This window comes from Grampus griseus (genome assembly GCF_964374135.1).
Source record: "Grampus griseus genome assembly, chromosome: 10".
Classification (NCBI taxonomy): domain Eukaryota; kingdom Metazoa; phylum Chordata; class Mammalia; order Artiodactyla; family Delphinidae; genus Grampus; species Grampus griseus.
The window spans coordinates 56,810,927-56,835,399 of NC_139004.1; the positions used below are offsets into that span (position 1 = coordinate 56,810,927).

The 24,473-nt window shown below is 50.1% G+C and overlaps 1 protein-coding gene across 1 annotated transcript; it reads left to right on the forward strand.

Annotated features, from left to right (window-relative positions):
- On the forward strand, positions 1 to 15,944 carry SLC22A14 (solute carrier family 22 member 14; the record flags this gene model as incomplete). Its single annotated transcript, XM_082663503.1, is given in 11 exon segments — positions 1 to 111; positions 115 to 516; positions 1,232 to 1,335; positions 1,554 to 1,708; positions 2,602 to 2,803; positions 8,318 to 8,438; positions 8,709 to 8,806; positions 9,059 to 9,273; positions 11,281 to 11,413; positions 12,026 to 12,229; positions 15,747 to 15,944. Coding segments are annotated over 11 exon segments (1,836 nt in total). The 3' UTR covers positions 15,838 to 15,944.
- Between the last annotated feature and the right edge of the window lie 8,529 nt (positions 15,945 to 24,473).

Sequence of the window (24,473 nt, forward strand, 5' to 3'; positions counted from 1 at the left end):
ATGGCAAAGGAAAACAACTTCAAGGTAGAGTTCAAATCCCAGCATCATCTCAGGAGCTTCCACCAACATGAGGCAGCAGAAAGCCCCCGTTCCTGTTCTCTGGACATGCTGTAACGCAGATTGAGGGCCATAGAAGCCAAGCAAGATGATAAGTTTGCCACCATCATGGATGCAGTAGGGGAGTTTGGCACATTCCAGCGGAGGCTGGTGGCCCTCACCTTCATTCCCAACATCCTGTCTACCTTCTTCTTGTTTGCTGACATCTTCGTGTTCACACCACAGAAGCCCTATTGCAACACCAGCTGGATACTGGCAGTGGGCCCCAACCTGACGGAGTCTGAGCGGCTGAATCTGACCCTGCCCCAAGCACCCAATGGCAGTTTCCTGACTTGCCTCATGTACTTGCCTGTGGACTGGGATCTGGAGTCTATCATCCATTTTGGGCTCAACCGCAGAGACTCATGTCAAGATGGGTGGATCTATCCTGAGGTCAAGAAGCGATCACTGATCAATGAGGTATGCCTTGTCCTGAGTTGTCTGTAGCTAACCCAGGACTCCAGAGATTTGCCCTTACCCTCACTGAACAGGTGGGGAAACTGAGGCTCAGGGAGGGGAAGCAATTGGCCCAAGGTCAACCCACAGAGGCAGGGCCAAGGCAGAAACAGGACTCCTGCTGCCCAGCCCTGGTCTTACAGGTCTTAACCAGGAAGCTAGAGTAGATTGGGGACTAGGGGCAGATGTCAGGTGGCAGAGTTTGCCACCTGCCCAGGGAATTGCTTCTGTAGTTGTGGCTCTGCCCTCTGAAATCACAGGAATTAGGGAACTGGGGAAAGAAGCATCTTTGATCTGGTATCTCTTATGGAGTTTCTCAGCCTAAGCTGCTACCTGGGCCCTTCACAGCACAGAACTGCCCAGTTTGATTCTCTAGGGTGAGGCCTAGCATCTGTACTTGGAAAAGGGTCTTGGGTGATTCTGGCCTTTGCTCCGTTACCTCTTCACCCAGCCCCCTTCTTGGCCTGTGTCTCTGGTCCCTCTCTCCAGGCCTAACTCCTAGAGTCTGCCAGATGCAGGATGGGATGCAGAGGTAACAGAGCTGAGGCATGCTGCACACAGTTACCTGCCCCTGTCCCAGGCCCCTTCTGCCTAAAGGCCCACCCTGGGTGGAGGCTCAGTCTCAACCTAGAAGGCCCTGGATGGAGGCCTGTGGCCAATCCCTGCATATAACCCCCAGTTTGACTTGGTGTGTGGCAAGGTACCGAACCCGGAAATCGTGCAGAACATGTACTTGGTGGGACTCTTGACAGGGTCTTTCCTCTTCGGGTTCATAACTGACAAGTAAGTCTTCCAGAGTTCCCTCTGGTCCGCGGGACACCCCTGCCTCCTCCTTGTGGCCATTCAGAGCTGAAGGGTCTCAATTTAGGGGAGGCAAGGGTAGGGGCCCTCCGGAGGCAAGTGTACGGCTCGGGGCCTGGTCTTGGTGCTGGGAGCGGGCTGGGGCCAGCCACATAGGTCCATGCACTTGGCGCAGTCTCCCCTCCCTTGCACGCGCGCAGGCTGGGCCGCCACCCAAGCATCCTGCTGTCGCTGCTGGGACTGATCATCTTCGGCTTCGGGACAGCCTTTGTCAACAGCTTTCACCAATATCTGTTCTTCCGCTTTGGCGTGTCCCAAGCTGCGGTGGGCTACGCCATCAGCAGCGCGTCTTTAAGTGAGGTGGGGGGGCGGGGCGCGCGTGTACCTACTGGGAGCCCGCAGGACAGGGGGAGTTGTGGCCTAGGCAGGCAGGCTGTGGAGGCCTAGAGATGGCAGAGAATCTGTGCCCACACTGCCCTTGCACTGTCATCCCCCTGGTACCCCACACATCCCCCCTTCATACCCCTTGCTTCCCCCACCTGGGCCAGGTAGCTGCTAAGCCCTCTATATGTATTGCCTCCTTTCATCCTGGCAGCTGTCTGTTCGGTAGCACTAATCTATTATTCCTTTAGCTCAGGAAGGTACTTGAACCTCAGGAAGTTAACCAACTTACTCAGGGTCACAGGGCAGTTCAGTGAAGGAACTGGGATTCCACCCCAGGCCTGTGTGATGCAAAATTCCCAAGTGCCCGTACATTTATTCAGCCTCACAGGAACCTGCTGGGGAACCCTGCTCCCGTTCCTCATTGGGAAATTTTCAGAGCCCAGCCAGAGGGAACTGGGTCCTCCACAAAGGCCGGGGTCTAGGTGGCCAAAGCACTGATACACTGAACCAAGACAAGGACAGTGATGTCTCGCCTTGCCTGTGTCAGGCCACATGTGAGGTGCTGTACCCAGGGCCAGAGCTTCTTAATGACAGGCGTGTGGTCAGGGGGAGGTGTTCCAAGGGAACAGCCAAGTTGATGACAGACTGGAGGCTATGTCTGTGGTTTGGACCCCAGGCAAGTGTGCCCTGGGGACGCAGAGGCACTCTGCCTGGCTTTGAAGTGCTGTCTCTGGACCCGGATCCTGAGCAGGCAGAAGAAACCCAGTTCCTGAGCAGGGCTGGGGCATCTCAGAAGGCTGGGGACAGGGGCAGCCCTGGGTACCTTGAGCTGAGTATGATTTTGTCCTCCTGGCCTCTGCACAGTCGCTGAGTGGCTAGTGGGCATGCGCCGGGCCCACGCCATCACCCTGGGACACTGCTTTTTCGCTATGGGGGTCATATTCCTGACGGGACTTGGCTACAGCCTTCCCCACTGGCGGCTGCTGTTTCTGGTGAGTGGGGCACCTGTGTTCCCCCTCATCTCATATCTGGTGAGCAAACGAATACAGGGCATGCACAGGGATGGGTCTGTTGGGCTGGAGGTTGAGGGGTGTGGAGGGTCCTTGAAGGGCTGGAGTGGGTGGGATTTTCCCTGGGAGAAAGTGTATGGGGAGCCAAGGGCAGAGCCTCTGGAACCCCAGCATTAACCCCATCAGAGGAGATCCTCAAAGAGATGTCAGAGAGGTGGGCAGAAAACCAGAAGGAAAGGTTTTGAAAGGCAAGAGTTCAAGGACAAGGGAATGGTCAGGGTTGAAGGCAAGAAAGGTGAGGCTGGAGAAGGATCTGTTGGCCTTAGTGACCTTGACATGGCTTCCGCGGAGCGGCAGGAGGTTGAGGAGCGAGGAGGAACTGAAAAATATATCCATCCAGGAGGTGACACTTTCCCAGTGTTGGACTGAGGCAGGCAGGGGGAAAGTGAGGACGTCTGTGGGCAGCTAAGGCAGAGTCAGGGAAGGGTCTCTGATGTTTTTAATGGTAGGGGAGTCACAGACCTGAAAGACGGAAGCTATGAAGGGACAACTGATGGAGCAAACTTGGAGGAGTAATGAGGAGGGACTGGGCACAAGAGCAAGATGGCGCTGCTTACTATGGGCAGGTGGCAAAAGGAGAGGAACGGGGCTTCCCTGGTGGCGCAGTGGTTGAGAGTCCGCCTGCCGATGCAGGGGACACGGGTTCGTGCCCCGGTCCGGGAAGATCCCACATGCCGTGGAGCGGCTGGGCCCGTGAGCCATGGCCGCTGAGCCTGCGCGTCCGGAGCCTGTGCTCCGCAACGGGAGAGGCCACGACAGTGAGAGGCCCGCATACCGCAAAAGAAAAAGGAGAGGAACAGAAGAGAAGGCAGATAGGGAGGTGAGAGGGAGCAAGCTGAAATCACCTTGTTAAGGGTTAGGCAATTCTGGGTGAAGAAATGATCATACTGAATCTTGACATGATCACATGTTATCTTTACAAGATGGATGTGAGTCTCCTGTCCCAGAGGCTGGAGGGAGGGGTCAGGGAAGAGGCTTCAGAGGGTCAGAATAACTTGCCCAAGGTCACACAGCTAAAAAGTGGGAGACCTGGGATTTGACTCAGCCTCTCTGGCTCCAAAGCCCCTGCATTTTAACCACTGCATTGTACACAGTATGGATTGTAAGAATTGGGGTTACCAGTTAAAAGTGAGGGCACATAGGTGGCTTGGAGACCTTCCAAATTGTGCAGAAGCTGGAGACCAGCTTTAACAGTCGTTGAGATACCCCTAATGAGTGTGAGGACCTGGACCCAGTTGATGCCAGGTAGCATGGCATGTAGCTGGGAAAGAGGGTTGCATGACTTGATCTATTTTTTTTTTTTGGTGAGGGGGGAGGTATAGTTGTTTTACAATGTTGTGTTAGTTTCTACTGCACAGCAAAGTGAAGTACTATTTTATACATATTCGTGTATCTATGTCAGTCCCAATCTCCCAATTCATCCCACCACCACCCCCTCATGACTTGATCTTAAAACATTTTTTAAAATGTTATTAATGCAATTGATGCATACGGTTAAAGATTAAGTGGTATCAAAAGGTTTGTAATGGAAAACAAGTCAATAATTTCAGCTCCCCTCAGCCCTCAGATCCTTTCCCAGAAGCCATCACACTGATCTCCCTTAGGGCTTTCTTCCAGCCGATGTCTACATAGTTCTACATTCTATGAGTAGACAGCTTATTGAATGGGGCACCATTTTTCTTCAACCACTACCTGCAGACATGTCCTGTCAGCTGTCCCTCGCCTGACACTTGACAATATCTTGGGCAGGTTGTGTCTCTTTCCCATCATTCTTGGTTGTAAGAAAAAGTCTCATTTTGATCATTAAGCTTCACTGGCAGTCATTAAAAAATCCAGTCATGTCCCCATTTAAAACTTGGTCTTATATCCAGTTCACACCTTCTCCCTGGTGGCTAGGTAGCTCAACCTAGTCTGTTCTGACCTTTGCTTTCCTCCTCTGTCTCCCTGCTCTGATATTCCAGGTTCCCAGCATCAGAGAAAAATGACAAAAGATGTGTCATCAATGGTCAGTGTCCTCCGTAGGGCAGATGTTCAAATGCCCCAGGAGCCCATCTGTGTGTCTTCAGAGTGTTGGCATTTCCAAATGCTCCAGGCACTGTCGTTGTGACTTCCTCCAGCTCCTGTCCCTAGCAGTTCACCCCATAGCCTCTTTCTGCAGAGGTCTTCTCGCCCTAGCACACGGGGTGCCTTCAAGACATCAGGGTCCACTTGGCTAAAAACTCATTGGCCCCCACCCCGCAGGCTGCCACTGTGGGCTGCTCACACCAACCTCCTGCCTGACCATACCCAGAGGGAGAAGGGACCCCAGTCTCTGGGTTTGTGTAAGTCCTCCAAATTCAGGAGACACACAAGGACTCTACCAGAAACTCTTCTGTCTAGAGTACAGGTACCAGGGCAAGCCCACAAGTGTCTGAATCAGCAAGCCCCAGCCAGAGAATGGAAGGACAGACTCCCTTTCTCTAAGGCAGTGCCCTTCACCAGGCTTGACCTGGTGAGCAACGTAGGGAGGGGAAGAGATTCAAGACCCTCTCACTTCCATGAACAGGAAATTTCCAGCCTTTCTAGGTGGCCAAGGGAGCTGGCTGCTGGGCTGTTTTGTGTTATTATTATTTCTTTAATAAGTCCTGTCCTGAATGTGGTAAAACCTCTCTTTAGAAGGTGAGGTTATCAGCCATTCTTACTAGCTTTGGGACTTAGCTGAAATTCCAGGCAAAAAAGGCCCTCGTTTTTTTCGTGATAGCATTTGGATTTTTTAAAAATTTTATTTATTTTTTGGCTGTGTTGGGTCTTCGTTGCTGCGCGCGGGCTTTCTCTAGTTGCAGTGAGTGGGGGCTACTCTTCCTTGCGGTGCGCGGGCTTCTCATTGAGGTGGCTTCTCTTGTTGCAGAGCACGGGCTGTACATGCACAGGCTTCAGTAGTTGTGGCACGTGGGCTCAGTAGTTGTGGCTCTCGGGCTCCAGAGCACAGGCTCAGTAGTTGTGGCGCACAGGCTTAGCTGCTCCGCAGCATGTGGGATCTTCCTGGACCAGGGCTCGAACCCGTGTGCCCTGCATTGGCAGGCGGATTCTTAACCACTGAGCTACCAGGGAAACCCTGGAATTTGTTTTATGAAAATAAAACTGCGAAACATTCTCAAACGGTTTGTTTTTTTTTTTTGGCCACGCCGTGCATGGCATGTGGACTCTTAATTTCCCAAGCAGGGATCAAACCCGTGGCCCCTGCATTGGAAATGCAGTGTTTTAACCACTGGACTGCCAGGGAAGTCCTCAAGTGGTTTTGGGGATACAAGTTAGAGTTTTCTTTTTTCTCTCCTGTCCCTTACATTATCTGTGTCCTCTGGGGTCCATTTTTTTTTTTTTACTTATTTTGGGCCCTTTTTAATTGGAGAGGTTTTCTTTACTATTTGGTGACCTTGGATCATCCTTTCTTTTTTCTTTCTTTTTTTTTTTGCAGTACACGGGCCTCTTACTGTTGTGGCCTCTCCCGTTGCGGAGCACAGGCTCCGGACGCGCAGGCTCAGCGGCCATGGCTCACGGGCCCAGCCGCTCCACGGCATGTGGGATCTTCCCGGACCGGGGCACGAACCCGTGTCCTCTGCATCGGCAGGCGGACTCTCAACCACTGTGCCACCAGGGAAGCCCCCATCCTTTCTTATTTAAGAGTAAGTCACTAAGAAGCTAATGGGGGAAACTGCGCAGGAGCTCCTTGACTGGTAATCCTTTAGGGCAATAGATTGCAAATTGATTGGAGCATCAGAATCACCTGGGGACTTGTTAAAACATTGAGGATAGGGCCCCACTCCCAGAGTTTCTGGCTCAGTAGGACTGGGATGGGGCCTGAAGACCTGCATTTCCAGCAAGTTCCCAGATGATGCTGATGTGGTTGATCCACTGATCACACTTTGAGAACCACTACTATTGGATGATCAAATGTCAGGTACCTTTTCCCTGAGGGATCCCAAAGCCAGTGAGTTGCCTGGCTCAGGCTGCTCTGCTCCCCAGTGGGGCTGGAGGCTGGTACCCTTGTTATCATCATGGGACTTCTGCTCAGTTCCCCTATTTACCCTCAGCCTTGTCCTTGCTATTGATGCCCCTTTCTTCCTCAGCCTTGATGCCAAAAACTCGGCCTCTGTGCACCAGTGCCAAATTGAATTTCAGAGACAGTTTTGTTTGTTTGGTTTTTTGGCTGCATTTGGGTCTTCATTGCTGCATGTAGGCTTTCTCTAGTTGCGGCGAGCGGGGGCTACTCTTTGTTGCGGTGCGTGGGCTTCTCATTGCGGTGGCGTCTCTTGTTGCAGAGCACAGGCTCTAGGGCGGGCCTCAGTAGTTGCAGCACGCGGACTCAGTAGTTGTGGCACGCAGGCCCTAGAAAGCGTGGGCTTCAGTAGCTGTGGCGCACAGGCTCTAGAGCACAGGCTCAGTAGTTGTGGTGCACAGGCTTCGTTGCTCCGCGGCATGTGGGATCTTCCTGGACCAGGGCTCGAACCTGTGTCCCCTGCATTGGCAGGCAGATTCTTAACCACTGTGCCACCAGGGAAGACCCTTGGTGACTTTCTTGAGGACAGTTTTGCAGCCTTAGAGTGGAGAAGGATAACAGGGTGACTGGTTGCTGGCCCCTGGGTCTGGGGGGAATAGGAGCAGGGGCAGGTAGAGGGGATGACGTTGTCTCTAGAGTCCTGGGTGTGTGTGTACAGTGACCAGCCACAGAGTCCAGGCTGGGGCGGGAGGAGGGACAGTTGCAAGAACACAGCAGGGACTGATGACATAGTTTTGTCAAGAGTGCCTTATCAGGTTCATACTAGCTCTGACTCTGTGACCTTGGGCAAGCCCTTACTCCCAGAGACTGAGAATAAAATGGGAATAATCATACTAGTTCGGGGCTTGGGGGGGGGATTAACTGATAAGATAAGGGCACTTAAGTGCTTTAAATGTTAATCTGTGTGGATTCTTCAACCTGGTAGCATCGGGAAGAACCAGGGGCCTTTTGAGGTCAAAGGCAATGGGAGATGTGGCGGGGAGGAGATGGGCCAGAGTGGAGACCACTCACCGAGGCAGGGGCTGGGCCCTGGGGTCAAACCTGGGGTCCTGCCCCCATACTCTCCAGGCTATTAGGAGATGGAGAGGAAACAGGAGAATTCCCCAACTACAAGAACGAGGCTCTATTAGAGGGTGTAGACGGGGAGGACAGTATGCCTGGCAGGTGGGGACAACCCCCAAGATAGAAAACAGCTCTTAGAGGTGGCTCTGAGGAAAGGAAGCTGTAGTGCAAAGGCAGCCAGTGGGCAGGGTGTCACTGAGCAGCAGTGGGTACTGTGTATGGCTTGGGCAGGGGACGGGCTGACTGCCAGGGGTGGGCGAGGGAGGCCAAGGTTGATGGTCACCTTCAGGGCCTCCAACACCTGAGTCACCTCATGCTGGAGCAGGATGGCCACCACTGAGGCTGGGATGGTGCCACCTTGGGTCTGCGGGGCATCTTGGAGTGATGGGTAAGAGAGGGGCGGGCCATGCAGGATTCTCCCAGAGTCCCCACGGTGGCTGATGATGAAAGGGAAGCTGAAAGAGGCCAAGCAGGTGCTGTGCTATGCAGCTGGTGTGAACAAGAAGACCATTCCTGTAAGTCTGCTGGATAAGGTAAGAAGCTTCAGGCCTAGAGTGGGACCAGGGCAGGGGGCTATGCAAAGGCCTCTTCCTTCCTCATCCTTTCAGGTAGGACCTCGGCCCAAAGGGTGTCCCCAGCCCACTGCTTGAGGAGCATGGTGACAGCAAAATCAAGCCCTGCCAGGGGAAAGACAGAGGCCAGGCTGGCCCTGTGGGGGGCAGGGGGGCCTCGTGAGTCCTGTTGGGGGAAGGAGCAAGCTGGGGTCTCGGCCCTGCCTCTGGCTGGTCCTGCTTGTCCTGTAGCTGCAGCTGCCTGGAAAGAAGGTGACTACGGCCTCTATCCTGGACTTCTATAGCAACAGGCACCTCCGCAAGGTGACCTTGGTGATGTGCAGCATGTGGTGAGTACCCAGCAGGGACTGCAAACGGCCTTGCAGGCCAGGGGTACAGGGAGATGATGGGCGTGGGCAGGCTGCAGGGAGAGCATGGCCTGAGGACCCTGGTGCAGCCTGCAGAGCCCAGATCTCTGTGCTCATTTCTGTCCTCCACTGCCACCCTGCTGTGCTCTCCTCTGCCTCTGTCTTTATTCCTGGCCCCGGCTTTCTGTGTGTGTCTTTTTCTCTAAGTGTCTCTCTTCTGGCAATGAATTCTAGGCTTGGTATCGGTTGCAACTATTATATGCTGAGCCTCAGGATGAAGGAATTGGGAGTGAACATCCACTTCACACAAGTGATTCCTGGCATGATGGAGGTGCCCGCCCGGCTGTGCTGCATCTTTCTCCTTGAGCAGTTGAAGAGGAAGCGAAGCCTGATTTTGACTTTCTTCCAAGGTGCCCTCATGTGCTTCCTTAGCCTTCTGCTCCCCTCAGGTACAGCTTCCCCTAACCTCCCACTTCACCTCCCTGATGCCACCCCCGGCCTTCCGGCTTCCTCAAACCCCTCCCTCCTGCCTCCTGCCCCTATCCAGCCAACAAAACACCTTGGCAGTTAGCCTCATGCATCCAGACCCCACCTGCCCTACAGAGGCCCCTGCACGTCCTGAGCAGGGGCCATTCTCTAGAGCACTGCCCTCTCGGAGGGGAGGGGGTATCCCAAACAGGGCACGTGCAGCTCCCAGAGACCTGGGAAGGGAGGACGTGCTGTCCAGAGGAATCGTCCTTGTGCAGGAGAGTGGGCAGCTTTCTTCTGCCTGATTCCAACTCCTGTCAATAATTAAATGTGAACAGATGCAGCAAAAGTAGTCCTTCAACTGCTACCCCTGCCCTGTCTCATCTGTAGTCTCACCAGGAAAAAATCACTTGCCCACTGAAGATTGAGCGTAACATTGGGCCAAACTCTCAGGAACAATTCTTGCATGGAGGCCACTCCTTCCCAGGGCGGGCACAGTGCCCTGCGCCCTGTCAACTCAGAACTAGGGAAGGAAATGGGAGGGTGGGCTGGCAATATTTTCAGAATTTCAAAGAACCTTAAGACAATGCCTATGCTCCAGGTCACAAGGCTAGAAGAGTGTGGCGGGGCTGAGGATGTGGACATCAAGATGTCAGTGTTGGGGGCTTCCCTGGTGGCACAGTGGTTGAGAGTCTGCCTGCCGATGCAGGGGACACGGGTTTGTGCCCCGCTCCGGGAGGATCCCACATGCCGCGGAGTGGCTGGGCCCGTGAGCCATGGCCGCTGAGCCTGCGCGTCCGGAGCCTGTGCTCCGCAACGGGAGAGGCCACAACAGTGAGAGGCCCGCGTACTGCAAAAAAAAAAGATGTCAGTGTTGGGAATATCCTGCCGGCCCGGTGGTTAGGACTCCGAGCTTCCACTGCAGGGGACCCCGGGTTCAATCCCTGGTCAGGGAGCTAATCCTAATCCCGCAAGCCACGTGGCATGGCCAAGAAAAAAAGATGTCAGTGTTCATTCACCTGATCAGAATTGCTGACCACAAGAGCCCCTTCAGCCACTGGGGCCGGGATGGCGGAGCCTGGATGCGGGGTCCACCTCAAGGGGCTCCCTCACTTTCCCTGGGGTCTGGAATTTTGTGTGTCTTGACCTGGACTCTTCCTCTCCCAGATGTTGGCAGTGTTGACAGGCTAAAACAAGATGGGGGAAACAAAGCCATTGTTCAATTTCTATTGTTTGGTGGTTTTTTAAAAAAGTGGGTCTATAATGAGTCAAGCAGAAACGTCTGAAACTCTCACATGTGTGAGAGGAACTAGGAGGAAAATCCCCAATATATAAAATTAGATCTCCGGTTTCATCCCAGAGCCAAGTAAAGCCAGACCCAAAGTGGGGAGTGGGGAGGCCTGGGGCAGGGTCCAGCAGAGGCTGATGGGGAAGGAGCTGAAACTCCTGGCTCCAGTTCAGTGAGCAGGGCGTCCAGCTCCCAGCTTCCCCAGGCCTGAGGAAGGGCGTTTCCCAGGCTCTTTTCTTCCTCCTCCAATGTACATGTCTGGAGTTGGGCATCCCGGAACGTCTAGCTGTGCAGGCCCCAGGGACCAGGCTTGCAGAGGATGAAGGGGAAGTGGGGAGAGCCCTGAGCAGGGAGCCCGGCACACAAGACGCAGGCCAGGGGCTGAGTGCATGCTTCAGGAGGAGCTGGCCGTGGGGTGGGTGAAGCTGGGTGAACATGTGGAATACAGGGAGGCAGAGGTGCAACAGCTGAGTCCACACAGTAGATGGTGGCCTGAGAGGCCACAGAGGTCCCCACTCCACTGACCAACTCTCCCGCTGTAGATGTACTAATTCCCGGCCTGGCTGGGCCTCTAGCAGACTGACCCTCCTCTGAGTCTCCTGGCCAGCTGACCAGGTGGTCTGGGTAGACCTTCAGATGCCTTCTAAGAGGGATTGAGGGAGGGCCGGTGGGCAGGCCCCCCAACCTGCCCCGAGGGAAGGATGGCCACATTGTCTGGCCACAGAGTTGAAATCCCTCTTGGTCTTGATAATTGTGCTTGGAGAGTTCAGCCTGGCCGCCACGGTCACCGTGTTCTACATCTACCCTTCTGAGCTCCTCCCCACTGTCCTCAGGTAGGGGGCCTGGTGGGTGATGGCCGTGGGGGCATGGGGAGTGTGGGGCAATAGCAAGATGGGTAACAGCAGCTGAGATTGGGCAATCACCTGCTGAGAGGCACCCTGCTAAGCAATTTACATGGGTTACTCCATCTAACCCTCACCAAAAAAAATCCCCCTAACACCATGATTAACCCTATTTCAGACAGGAAATCAGAGAGATAAGGGCACTGGCTCAAGGTCAAACATAGCAGGTGGCAGAAGTGGGATTTGGACCTAGGCAGTCTGACTCCAGTCCCTGACTTGCACTGACTGCCTGAAATGTGACTGGGCCGCTCTGAGGTTCAGGCCCTTCTCCACGGGGGCCCTTGGTGATGGCTGCAGTATCCTCCTCCCCACCCTCCCACGCATACCCACGCTATGGTGTGTGGTCTTACTTCTCCCACTCCTGGACCCATGAAGAAACTACTACCTACCTTGCAACAGTAAAGAACTAAATTCTCCAAGGTTGCACAGTGAGTTGGGACAGGGTGGAGATGAGGGTGTGGGGTTTTCCCTAAAACCTTTTTCCACCCTACCCAGTCTCTGGGCCCAAGAAGCCCCCAAATGAACTTTCACCTCCCCTTCCAGGGCGACAGGTCTGGGGCTACTGTCTTTGGTCTGGGCTGCTGGAGGTATCTCATCCTTGATAGTCGTCAACCAGAACATCGCCATCCTACCCGTCTTTCTCTGCTGCATCTCAGCCTTTGTGGCTTTGTTCTTCTGCGTCAAGCTGCCAGAAACGCAAGATCAGCCCATCCCTGACAGCCTGGAGCACCTTCCGCCAGAGAGAAGGTAGGTGTGTGAGGCTTCTGGGCTCTGGTCAGAACAGGGCCTCGTTCTCAAGCACTGTCCATCCCTGCCCCTTCGCCAGAAGGGCCTATGATACAAGGGCTACTCTATGTCCACAGCAGACTCCCTAGCTCTACTGGATGCTTCCACGTACCTCTGTCCAGCTCAGCCTCTGCCAGCTCCCATCCTGCCTGGCTCTCCTGACCTAGCCTGGGCCACGTCTTCTTCTTTCTTCATCCCCTGGTGCCTGTCTGGACTGGGGTGATGCCCTTCGAAATACTCAGGGCTCCCTCCCCTCCCAGGGCACAGGGGACTGGCTTGGAACCAGCTTTCTGAGTACCTCTCCATTCATTTCTGAACTCCCAGGTGCTCACAAAGGACCCAGTCTTGATTTACAACTCTGGCCTCTTGGCCCCAGTAGCCCGGGACCCCATGTGGGAAATGTGCTCCACCCAACTGCTTCATGGGCACTTCTGGTCTCTGGTCTCCTAGTGCCACTGGAGAAGGCTTGTCGTGATTGGTAGCACCATCCCTTCTGGGATTTGGGCCAGCAAAGCCCAGAACTCTCTTCCTGGACCTGAGCAACAGGGAGGAGCAGAGGCTGCTTCATGTCCTACAGTGCCCTCTGCTAACAGCACAGGGGCCTTTGGCCTTCCTCAGTCCTCCTCCCCACCACCCCCTCCTCCTTGCCTCCTTTTTCAGACTCTCATTGATACCACCTCTGCTAGGCATTGTACCAGGGCTGGTAAGAAGTCCCCAGGCTTAAGTAAGCCATAGTTTATAGGGAGACAGATACGCAAACAGTTATCACCAATGGACTCTGACAGAGGGATGTATAGGACGTATAGGGACCCCAGGAGGGAGGAACTTTAGTTTGGGGAGTTGGGGAAGGTTTCCCAGAGAAAGTGATATTTGAGTAGGGCTTTGAAGGATGAATAGGTGTTTGCCCCATTGTAGAGGGTGGGAGTGCCATGCAGCAGAGTGACAGCATAGTAGGTAAGAACACAGGCTCTGGAGCCAAAGGGTCTGGATTTCTATCTCTGCTAACACTTCCTAGTATGTGCACAGGGAAGTTACCTAATACTTCTGAGACTCAGTTTCTACGTTTGCAAAATGGGATGATAACATAGTAATAATAATAGCTAAGCTGTATGAAGCATTTATCATGTGTCAGGTCCTGTTCTAGATACATGCCTTTTCACATTTCATCCTAACAACCACCACATACCATAGTGACAGGTAGGTCCTGTCACTATCCCTTATTTTACAGGTGAGGAAACTGAGGCGCAGAGAGGTAAAGACATGGAGCTGAGCCTTCCTATCTCATAAGGATTTGGGAAGGTTACACCCATATAAAGTGGTTGGAGGAATTTCCTGGCGGTCCAGTGGTTAGGACTCTGCACTCTCAATGCAGAGGGCCTGGGATTCGATCCCTGGTCAGGGAACTAAAATCCCACAAGCCACATGGTGCGGCCTAAAATAACTAACTAATTAATTAATTAATTAAAAAATAATAAAGTGGTTGGCACAGTGGCTCGAGGCAAGTGCTCAGTAAATGCTCGTGATGAAGATGGTGGACAGCGTCCCAAATATGCAGAAGAGTGAAGGGTCTGACTAGGGTTGGGAGATGGAACAGGTCTGCTCCTGGAGGTGAGGGTCCCTCCCGGGCTCGTGGTGAAGCTTGGCTGGGGACCTGCCAAGGCGTGGGAAAGACCCACCTCTCAGGAGTGCAGAGCCAGGCCTGGCCGGTGCTGCTTTTCTCAGCTCCCAAAAAGATGCAGCTCATGAGTTTTTCTCCAACGGTTTCTTCAGGACCTTGAGCAAGGACATGTCGAGCGAGGACATGTTATGTGACGATGTGACAGAGGAAGTGGCCAAGAACACCATTTTCAACGCCACGATGACAAATATGGACCAAGACAGTCTCTCCAACCTGTCTTTGCAATCTGGAGAAGGGGAAATAGACAAAACAGGAGGACTGAGGGCCAGGCCCCCAGATGATCTCGGGCTGGAGTTGAGTGGCCGGATCTGGGGCTGTGGATCTCAGACCATGATTTCCGGTCCCAGTCCAGCTTGGTGGGGGCAGGGTCAGTCCTGCCCCGAGGCCAGCCCTGGAGATCCAAAAATGGCCCCTTCTCGGGGAGCTAGGGTGAGATTCATTCCAATAAAGGTACCATGTTGGACTTGAGACGACTAGGTCAAAATTGGCTGTGTCTGGAGGACCCAGAGGCCCAAGCCAGGAGGAGAGTAGTTCAGACAGGCTTTTCAGAGTCCTTAATGTCTTAGCTGACCTCTGAGGACGAGGAGTTGTCTGATTGGGGGGTGTGGGTGGGCCGTGTCTGTGAGGGCCGGGAGTGGGCAAGGGCGCCACTCGCCTCCATGCTGCCCACATCTTTTTAGCCCAGGCGTCCACTAGTGTGGGTGGTCTTCCCACTCAGGTGCAGGCTGAGGACAGGTTCCACAGCCCCGCTGTGTGTGTGTTCACCTGCCAAGGCAGGGGTGGAATATAAAGGAATAATGAGAAATTCTCCCTTTTGTGCCATGGCACAAGGGCTTTCTCACTCCTTCTGCTGCTCCCAGATAAGCACGGCCTTGGGGATTACCTATCTCAGGCTCATCCTCAGGGAGTGGGGAGCAGGGTGTCTCCCCTGATGATTCCATCCTGGCTGACCTCTGACCTCCACCACCCTGAGGATAAGCCCTCAAGCCCCAGCTCACTGTCCTGACTGCCCTGAGGGTGAGTCTGCATTCCCAGCCAGCATGCGCCCCCCCCCCCCCCCCCCCGCCCGGCAGGATCCAGGACTCCTCATCCACTAGTCAGACCTGGAAATCTTTGGGTCAGGCCCTGGGCTCCACCTCCTATCTCCCTGAGAGGAGAGTCCCTGAGGGTAGGGGTGGGCTCTTCTCTCCCTGCTCAGTTTATTTGGAAGATCATTATTAGCTTGCAGGGAGGTGCTAACTGCTGGAGCTGCTGCGGGGAGGAGAGAAAAGAATGTCCGCCTTCATGGAGCCTGAGGTCTCCCGGGCAGAATTGGAGAGCAGCACAGCAGGGTGCAGCTTCTGGTACCCTGGCCCAAGCACACTGCTTTGGGCGTGTGCTCCCAAGCTTCAGGACAGCAACAAGCTGGTGCCAGGCCTTCCTCTTAAAATATCATTTTCTTTTTTTTTAAATTGAAGTACAGTTGATTAACAATGTTATGCTAATTTCTGCTGTACAGCAAAGTGACTCAGTTATACACATTCTTTTTTTTTTTTCCTGTTTTTTTTGGCCACGCTGCGTGACATGCGGGATCTTAGTTCCCCCAATCAGGGATCAAACCTGGCCCCCCTTCAGGGAAGCACTGCGTCTTAACCACTGGACCGCCAGGGAAGTCCTTACACTCTTTTTTTTTATATTCTTTTCCATTATGGTTTGTCCCAGGAGATTGGATATAGTTCCCTGTGCTATACAGTAGGACCTTGTTTATCCATTCTAAATGTATTAAAATATCATTTTCTGATTTCTCTGTTCTTTACCCAGTTTCCCAGGATTGCCTTCAAAGAGGGGTTTGAAGGGCCCAGAAGAAGAGGTCTCGAGAAGTCTCTGCTCACAGGACGACAGGATACGTTAAAGGCCTCCCTTGCTCTTTCTGTGGGAGGCCTGTCTATGAGCTCTGGTGGCCAACATATTAGCTATGTTTAAACACCTCATCTCACATTGCTTTGCTGGAAGGATTCAGCCAGTACTGCAGGAACAGTAGGAGGAGATGGGTCAGAACAGAAAACTGATGGGGCAGCATGGCCACAAGAGGTGACTGTCGGTAAGACCTAGTACACCCCTACTCGACTTAGATATTCCTTAGGTGGCCAGGATTTGTCAGTCAGTTCCAGATAGGACCTAGTTTGCTTATCTGATCAATGGCTAATATTACCTAGAGTTTGGCATTGTATACTTTAACAGACCATAGGCTAGCCACTAGCCAGATACGGCTGTTGAGGGCTTGAAATGTGGGTAGTTGGAGTTGAGATGTGTTGTGAGTGTAAAAAACACACTGGAGGGCTTCCCTGGTGGCGCAGTGGTTGAGAGTCCGCCTGCCGATGCAGGGGACACGGTTTGTGCCCCGGTCCGGGAAGATCCCATGTACCGCGGAGCGGCTGGGCCCGTGAGCCATGGCCGCTGAGCCTGCGCGTCCGGAGCCTGTGCTCCGCAACAGGAGAGGCCACAACAGTGAGAGGCCCGCGTACCACAAAAAAAAAAAAAAAAAAAAAAAAACACACTGGATTTCAAAGACTTAGTACAAAACGAAACCAAACCCAAAAAATATGTCACCAGTATTTTTTATATTATGTGTAAAAATGATAACATTTTGGATATATTGAGTTAATATTAAAATTAATTTTACCTATTTTTTAAAACTTTTTTTAACGTGACTGGCAGAAAACATAAAACTACACACGTGACTTCTATTTCCATAAATCTATCGGCCCCTTGGATTCCCTGTTTTGTGAAGTACTTGGTCAAGTTTCTTGGCCTTTTTTTTTTCTGGCCACGCCGCACGGCATGTGGGATCCTAGTTCCCCAACCAGGGATCAAACCTGTGCCCCCTGCGCCCCCTTCATTGAAAGTGCAGAGTCTCAACCACTGGACTGCCAGGGAAGTCCCTCTTGGCCATTTTTGCTTTTCTCTTTCTTTCTTTTCTGTATTTATTTATTTATTTAGGCTGCACTGGGACTTAGTTTCGGCACGCAGCATCTTTGTTGTGGCATGTGGGATCTTTTATTTTCCTTTTTTAATTTATTTACTTATTATATATTTATTTTTGGCTGCGTTGGGTCTTCATTGCTGCGCGCAGTCTTTCTCTAGTTGCGGTGAGCGGGGGCTACTCTTCGTTGCGGTGCGTGGGCTTCTCTTGTTGCAGAGCACGGGCTCTAGGTGCTCGGGCTTCAGTAGTTGTGACTCACGGGCTCTAGACCACAGGCTCAGTAGTTGTGGCACACAGGCTTAGTTGCTCCGCGGCATGTGGGATCTTCCCGGACCAGGGCTCGAACCCGTGCCCCCTTCATTGACAGGCGGATTCTTAACCACTGCGCCACCAGAGAAGTCCCAGGATCTTTTTTTCTTTGTTTTTAGTCGTGGCATGTGGGCTTCTTAGTTGCAGCATGCATGCGGCCCCCCTGCATTCGGAGCGCAGAGTCTTACCCACTGGACCACCAGAGAAGTCCCTCTTGTCCATCTTTGTCTGGGGTTGTCTGCTCTTGTTCTTACAGACTTGCAGGGGTACTATATAGGTTCTTGATGAGTCTGTTGTCAGTTATGTGGTTGCAAATAGCTTCTACCTCTTTGATTTGCCATTTCACTCTATCTAAAAATTGTTTTATAGTTTCATATTTTAAAAACTATGGATGCCTAATTTTTCCACGATTCCTTGTTGGAAAGATGGTCTTTTCCCCACTGTTCTCAGTGCCATCATAAATCAAGTGATTGTGTATGTGGATTTGATCCTGGGTTCTCTTTCTTGTTTCATTGGCCTGTTTGTCTTCTTGTGACAATGATCTTGGGTACTGTGGTGCATTGAAGTCTTGATGTCCAAAGGAGCAAGTTCTCCCACATTGTTTTTCTTTAAGAGGGTCTTGGGGGACCTCCTTGGCGGTCCAGTGGTTAAGACTCTGGGCTTCCAATGCAGGGGACGTGGGTTCAATCCATGGTCAGAAAACTAAGATCCCACATGCCACACAGCACAGCGAAAAAAAAAGGTCTTGGCTTCTCTTGGCCCTTTGCGTTTCCATATAAATCTTAGAGTCTGGTCATTAAGTTCCACAACAAAAATGAAAAACACCTGTTGGGGTTCTCACTGGGATTATGGTGAATCCATAGAACAATTTACAATGTTGAGTCTTCCCATCCAAGAACATGCTAGATCTTCTCTCCAGTTATTTAGGTCTTCCTTCGAGTCCTTTGGTAAAGTTTTAGTTTATAGTGTTATGGTTTTCTCCATACGGGGTCTTGTATTCTTTCTTTACTCCTGGGTACCTGATATTTTTTAAGCTATTTTAAAAGCTATCTTTTGGTTTTGTTTTTTAATTTCATTTTCCATTAGCTGCTGGTATATAAAATTGCAATTGACCTTTGTATATTGATTTTATATCCACAGCCTTGTTAAATAGATTATCTCTTCGTTTCCAATGTTTATGTCTTATATTTCTTTTTCTTGCCTTACTGGACTAGTTAGTTCCTCCAGTACATTGTGGTAAAGAAGTAGTATGAACTGGCATCCTTGTCTAACTCCTCATTTTAGAGAAAGCAAACCTTTCAACATTAAGTGTGATGTTTGTTGTAAATTTGTTGTAGATAGCCTTAATCAGATTAAGGAAGTGCCTTACTATTTCTGTTTTTCTAAGAGGTTTTTTTTTTTCTCCTTTGGATCTTAGTTGTGCTTAGTTGTGCACAGACTTCAGTAGTTGTGGCACGTGGGCTCAGTAGTTGTGGCACGTGGGCTCCAGAGCACAAGCACAGTAGCTGTGGCACACAGGCTTAGTTGCTTCACGGCATGTGGGACCTTCCCAGACCAGAGCTTGAACCCGTGTCCCCTGCATTGGCAGGCGGATTCTTAACCACTGCGTCACCAGGGAAGCCCCTTCTGTGACATTTTAAAAATCGTACTTTCAAGGGGTCAGGATGTTTCTGGTTTATAATTCTCTGATCAAGATGGTCCACGGCTCAGGGGCCTGTGAGTTCATCTTGCCCTGGAGAAACAACCTGATTTCATACATTAATGATGATGTCTACAACAGCAATTTTAGTACATGGATGATGATATCATGTTATCAACAACAGCAGTCTGCCTCTGGTTGGTTAGTGTTCAATTAGCACAGGATTAAGGTCAGAAGAGACAAGAAAGGGGCTGAGGTCAGAGAGGACAAGAAAAGGAATAAAGTTTTGGATAGACAGAGATTAATCATACACCTGGCAAGGGAACTTGGTTTTAGGGGGCTCAGCTTCACTACAACGTGAATGATTCTCGGAAAAAGTATGTTGAGTAAAATAAGCCAGTCACGAGAGGCCACCTGTTGCATAATTCCATTTAATTTAAATGTCCAGAATAGGCAAAGCCATAGAGACAGAAAGCAGATGAGTGGTTGCCAGGGTTTGGGGAGAATGGGAAAGAGTGAACAATGGGATTTCTTTTGGGGGTCATGAAAATGTCCTAAAATTGGCTGTGACAGTTGTTGCACAGTTCTGTGAATACACTCAAAACCATTGATCGCGTGCTGTATTCTGAATAGGTTAATTGTGTGGTATGTGACTTACATATCAATAAGGATGTTAGTTTTTTTTGTTTTTGTTTTTTTGTGTGGTACGCGGGCCTCTCACTGTTGTGGCCTCCCCCGTTGCGGAGCACAGGCTCCGGACGCGCAGGCTCAGCGGCCATGGCTCACGGGCCTAGCCGCTCCGCGGCATGTGGGATCTTCCCGGACCGGGGCACGAACCCGTGTCCCCTGCATCGGCAGGCGGACTCCCAACCACTGTGCCACCAGGGAAGCCCGGGATGTTAGTTTTTAAAAAGAGAGATGAGCAGAAGGCAGAGCGGTGAAGGAGCAGAGAGCGAGGTGCTCTCCTGCACTGCGAGGGTAGAAGGGCACCTCATGCAGCTTTTCTGGAGTGGAGTTTGGCAAGATGTGCAAATAGTTAGACTCTATATACCTGTGGACACAGGAATCCTCCCAGATTTACCCAAAGGAGAAGATAATTATCCAAATATGAAAATCTGTGTGCCCAAGGATGTTCACTGCAGCTTTGTTACATTAAAAATACAAAACTTTTGAAAACAAACTTTAAGTCATTACTAAGAGACACTACTGTTCATATTATATAATTAATACAATTTATGATAAAGCTCTATATTTATGGACATGCAAAGCTGTCCGTGACATAATGTTTAGGGAAGTAAGCAGTTTATGGAACTTCAGTGGTTATGTAAAATTCAGGCATTTCTTTATACCTAGAAGGAAGTTCATCAAAATGCTGAGTAATTTCTATAGCCCCTGAATTAATGGGGTATATTAGTTTCCTAGGGCTGCTGAAAACAGTACCGCCAATTGGGTGGTTTAAAATGGAAGTTTACTTTTTCACAGTTCTCTAGGCTACCATCCAAAAATCAAGATTACTGTAGGGTCAATATTCCCTCCTGAGAGTCTAAGGAAGAATCCTTTCATGCCTCTTCTAGCTTCTGGTAGTTGTCCTAAGTCCTTGGGTGTGTATCTGTATATATGACTAAATTTCTCTTTTCCTATAGGGATACCAGTCATTGGATTAGGGCCCACCCAGTACGAAGTCATTTCAATTTGATTACATCTGCAAAGACCTTATTTCCAAATAAGGTCACATTCACAGGTACTGGGACTTAACTTGAACATTCTGGAGACACACAGCTCTACCCACTGCATGGGGTTAGTTCATTTCTTTTCACTCTTTAATGAAAGCGTTCAAGAATATGCATTTATCTCTGCGTATGTGTGTCCCAAAAGTTCTGATAGGGATGTTTTCATTTTCCTGCTTTCTAAATAGCGTGCTGTATTTTGACTCTTTGACCCACTAATTATTTAAGAGAATGAGTTAAAAGTCCTAAGCAGCTTGAGATCCATCCCATTATTGCTATTATGTTTGCTTGTTTTCTTTTTCCTTATTCTTTTAGTCTAAAAGTTAAAAGTTCAACAATACAGAGTGAATTAAAATGCAAAAGTCACCCCCTAACCACCAGTTTCTACATCCCACTCCAACAGATAATTGTTAGTAACTGGGAGTATATTTTCCAGACCCTCCTTTCACATATACAGAACTACAGGATTTAGTTATCTGCTTTAAACACTCATGGAGTAAAGGAAATTCAGACCCCAAGGGACGAATGCAGTAAAACCAGAAAATTGCAAGATATCCACACCAACAGTTAATTTTCCTAAATCAAATTTGCTTCTGAAGTGAGTACAAACACAGAAACAGCAGGCCTATGCATACTTTGGTGAAAATAAGAACTTTTCTCCTCAGAGCTCTTTAGAATCTGCTGAAACATCAAAGTCCATCAAAGTTTTCTCTAGACATAAACACAAAATCAGCTTTTAAAAATCTTAATCCCAGCTGCATGAGTTACTTATTTAACTGGAGGCAGGACACCCCTCACCCTCAGACTTGGATAAACAAAACTGTATGACATTTGCCCTGCTAAGGGCTATAGTTCCAAACATTTATTTTCAATCATAACAGCTTCCATTGGGAGACTGGGATTGACATATATACACTTATATGTATAAAATGGATAACTAATAAGAACCTGCTGTATAAAAAAATAAATAAAATTCAAAAAATCATAACAGCTTCCCACTGATCTTACAAAAAATTTGTACTACCTTTGAGATAGAACAGAGAAAAATTATTTAATTTCTGACATATCTCAAGATGACATCTTCTAAAAAATTTCAGACAGATATAATAAATTAGTAAACCTGAATTATAATTGATTTGCCTTTTTTTTTGGCCACGTCATCTTAGTTCCCCGAACTGAGGCCACGGCATTGAAAGCGCCAAGTCTTAACCACTGGACCGCCAGGGAAGTCCCTGATTTGTCTATTTCATTTCCCAATTTCTGATTACATTTGATTGATTCAGTGATTTTATCTTTGTCCTAGAAGTGGAAGGGATAGGAATTAAAGCTACCAGTACAATCCTAACTTTTCACTCTTAAAACTACTCATTTAGAAGGAGATATATCAGCCTGAACAGTTTCAGTAGCATCAGTACTAATGAACACAGCTTTAGGTGGGTTGGATAAAAACTAGTCAGCTATTTTTACACAAACAGGATAAAATATATTGGAATTTAAAAACAGTGCATCTTTATCCAGAAAGCATATTTCTTCAGGATTTTTCTCAAAGAAAAAGGTTAGGGCTTCCCTGGTGGCGCAGTGGTTGAGGGTCCGCCTGCCGATGCAGGGGACACGCCCCGGTCCGGGAAGATCCCACATGCCGCGGAGTGGCTGGGCCTGTGAGCCATGGCCGCTGAGGCCTGTGCTCCGCAACAGGAGAGGCCACAACAGTGAGAGGCCCTCGTACCGCAAAAAAAAAAAGAAAAAAAAGGTTAACTTTGAGAAAAATCCATGTTGTGGATGCAGACTTCAAAGAATTAAGAGATAGTTTGCTGTTGTTTCATTGGCGACCAGAGTATAGGAACTGAATTTATGTTTGTCTCCATTTTCCTATTTTACAATGAGTTCTCATTATTATATTTACTAAATGAAATTTTTTTCTTTCTCTGAAAAGTTTATATCTAGTGCTTACCCTCAGATAGATTAGTTTCCACTGACCTCTGTGTTATGATGTAGTATATTCAGTTGACAAACACCTAGCTTCAAAGAAAACTCAATTCAATCTGTATGTCTTTGGAGAAGTGTCTATTTAGGTCTTCTGCCCATTTTTTTTTTTTTTTTTTTTTTTTGCGGTACGCGGGCCTCTCACTGTTGTGGCCCCTCCCGTTGCGGAGCACAGGCTCCGGACGTGCAGGCTCAGCGGTCATGACTCACGGGCCCAGCCGCACTGTGGCATGTGGGATCCTTCCAGACCGGGGCACGAACCCGCGTCCCCTGCATCGGCAGGCGGACTCTCAACCACTGCGCCACCAAGGAAGCCCAAACCCACGGTCTTTTAATTAGAATCACTCAGCTGGTGTCTGGACTAACTGAGGCTCAGGTTCTTTGTGTCTCAACTCAGAAAGAATTCGGTGAGAGACAAAGTGATAGGTAATATTTAGAGAGAAACACGTTCCACAGACAGAGAGTAGGCCATCTCAGAAGGCAAGAGCGACCTCGAAATATGGTGTGGTTAGTTTTTTTGGGCTGGGTAATTTCATAGGCTAATGAGTGGGAGGATTATTCCAACTATTTTGGGGCAGGGGTGGAGATTTCCAGGAATTGGGCCACCGCCCACTTTTTTGGTCTTCGATAGTTGGCCTCAGAACTGTCATGGCGCTGGAGGGTGTGTCACTTACCTTATGCTAATGTATTACAATGAGCATATGATGAGGCTCAAGGTCCACTGGAAGTCGAATATTCTGCCATCTTGGACCTAGTTGGTTCTAACCAGTTTTCGTCATATCCTATGGCTATGTCATGCTTTTAAAGGCCGTGCCCTGCCCCCTTCCCTCCTGTTTCATAACCACTGGACTGCCAGGGAATTCCCTGCCCTGCTGCTCTCAAGAGAAGAGCGTGCTGGTAGGACACTGCTGGTCCCAGGAAAGAAAAGATGAGAGACACATGGAGCAGAGTCCCTCTAACTGAGCCGAGCCTAGATCAGCTGACCTGCTGACATCTGAGAGACAAGAAAAGATGATTGTTTTAAGTCATCAAGTTTGGGGGTGTTTTGTTATGCATCAGCGGTTGTCCAACCAGGTCACCTAAGCCAGGAACCTGAGCATTACCTTTGCTGCTCCCTCTCGCAATCCACGATGTTCCCAGAGCTTCCTAAGTATCTCTGGAATCCATCTAGTCTCCATCCTCAGCACCTCTTGAGGTGTTAGGCCTAGCTCAGGCCTCCTGCAGCTACATTCTAACTCATTTTTCCTTCCTCCCCTTTGCCCCCATTCTCCACACACAGCATCTTGAGTGACCTTCCTTATACGCCAATCTGATCACGTGACTCCTGTGGGTTTGCCTTGCCCTCAGGCTGTGGTGTCCTTAGGGCCTGATATGGGAAGGAACCTTGCTAGGCACTGTGGACAACCTGGTCATGGTGAAGAGACACCTCCAGGGCAGTTTCTGCTTTGTTCCTAAATTCCTGGTGCGGGGAGCCAGGTTCAAGGTTGGAGCTGATAAGCAAAAGGCCAGCCTCAGGCCACGGCAGCATTTCCCAAGGGTTCCCTGAAACCCCTCTACTGCTGGCTGGGCCTTTTCAGGGCGTCAACAGGGAAGACAGTATGAGACGCGTTGACAACTTGGAATTAAGATTTCCATCCTTATTCCTTGCTAAAGGATCAGATCGTGGGTGTACAGTCTCCTTAAACAGGCAAATGGGCTCTCAGACCTCTAGTCTTCTTTGTGGCCACAGTGAAAGTGCTATTACATCAAGAGAAAGGATGAGTCACCAGTCACCAGCATGGGGTAGAGATGCCACAACCCATAGAGAACGGCACCCCTGACCAAGAGTAGGTCTTCCTGTGAGGCAGCTTGAGAAACAGCCAGCTGCCTCAGCCTTCAAGAGACTTTCATATTTTGCCATGGGTCTT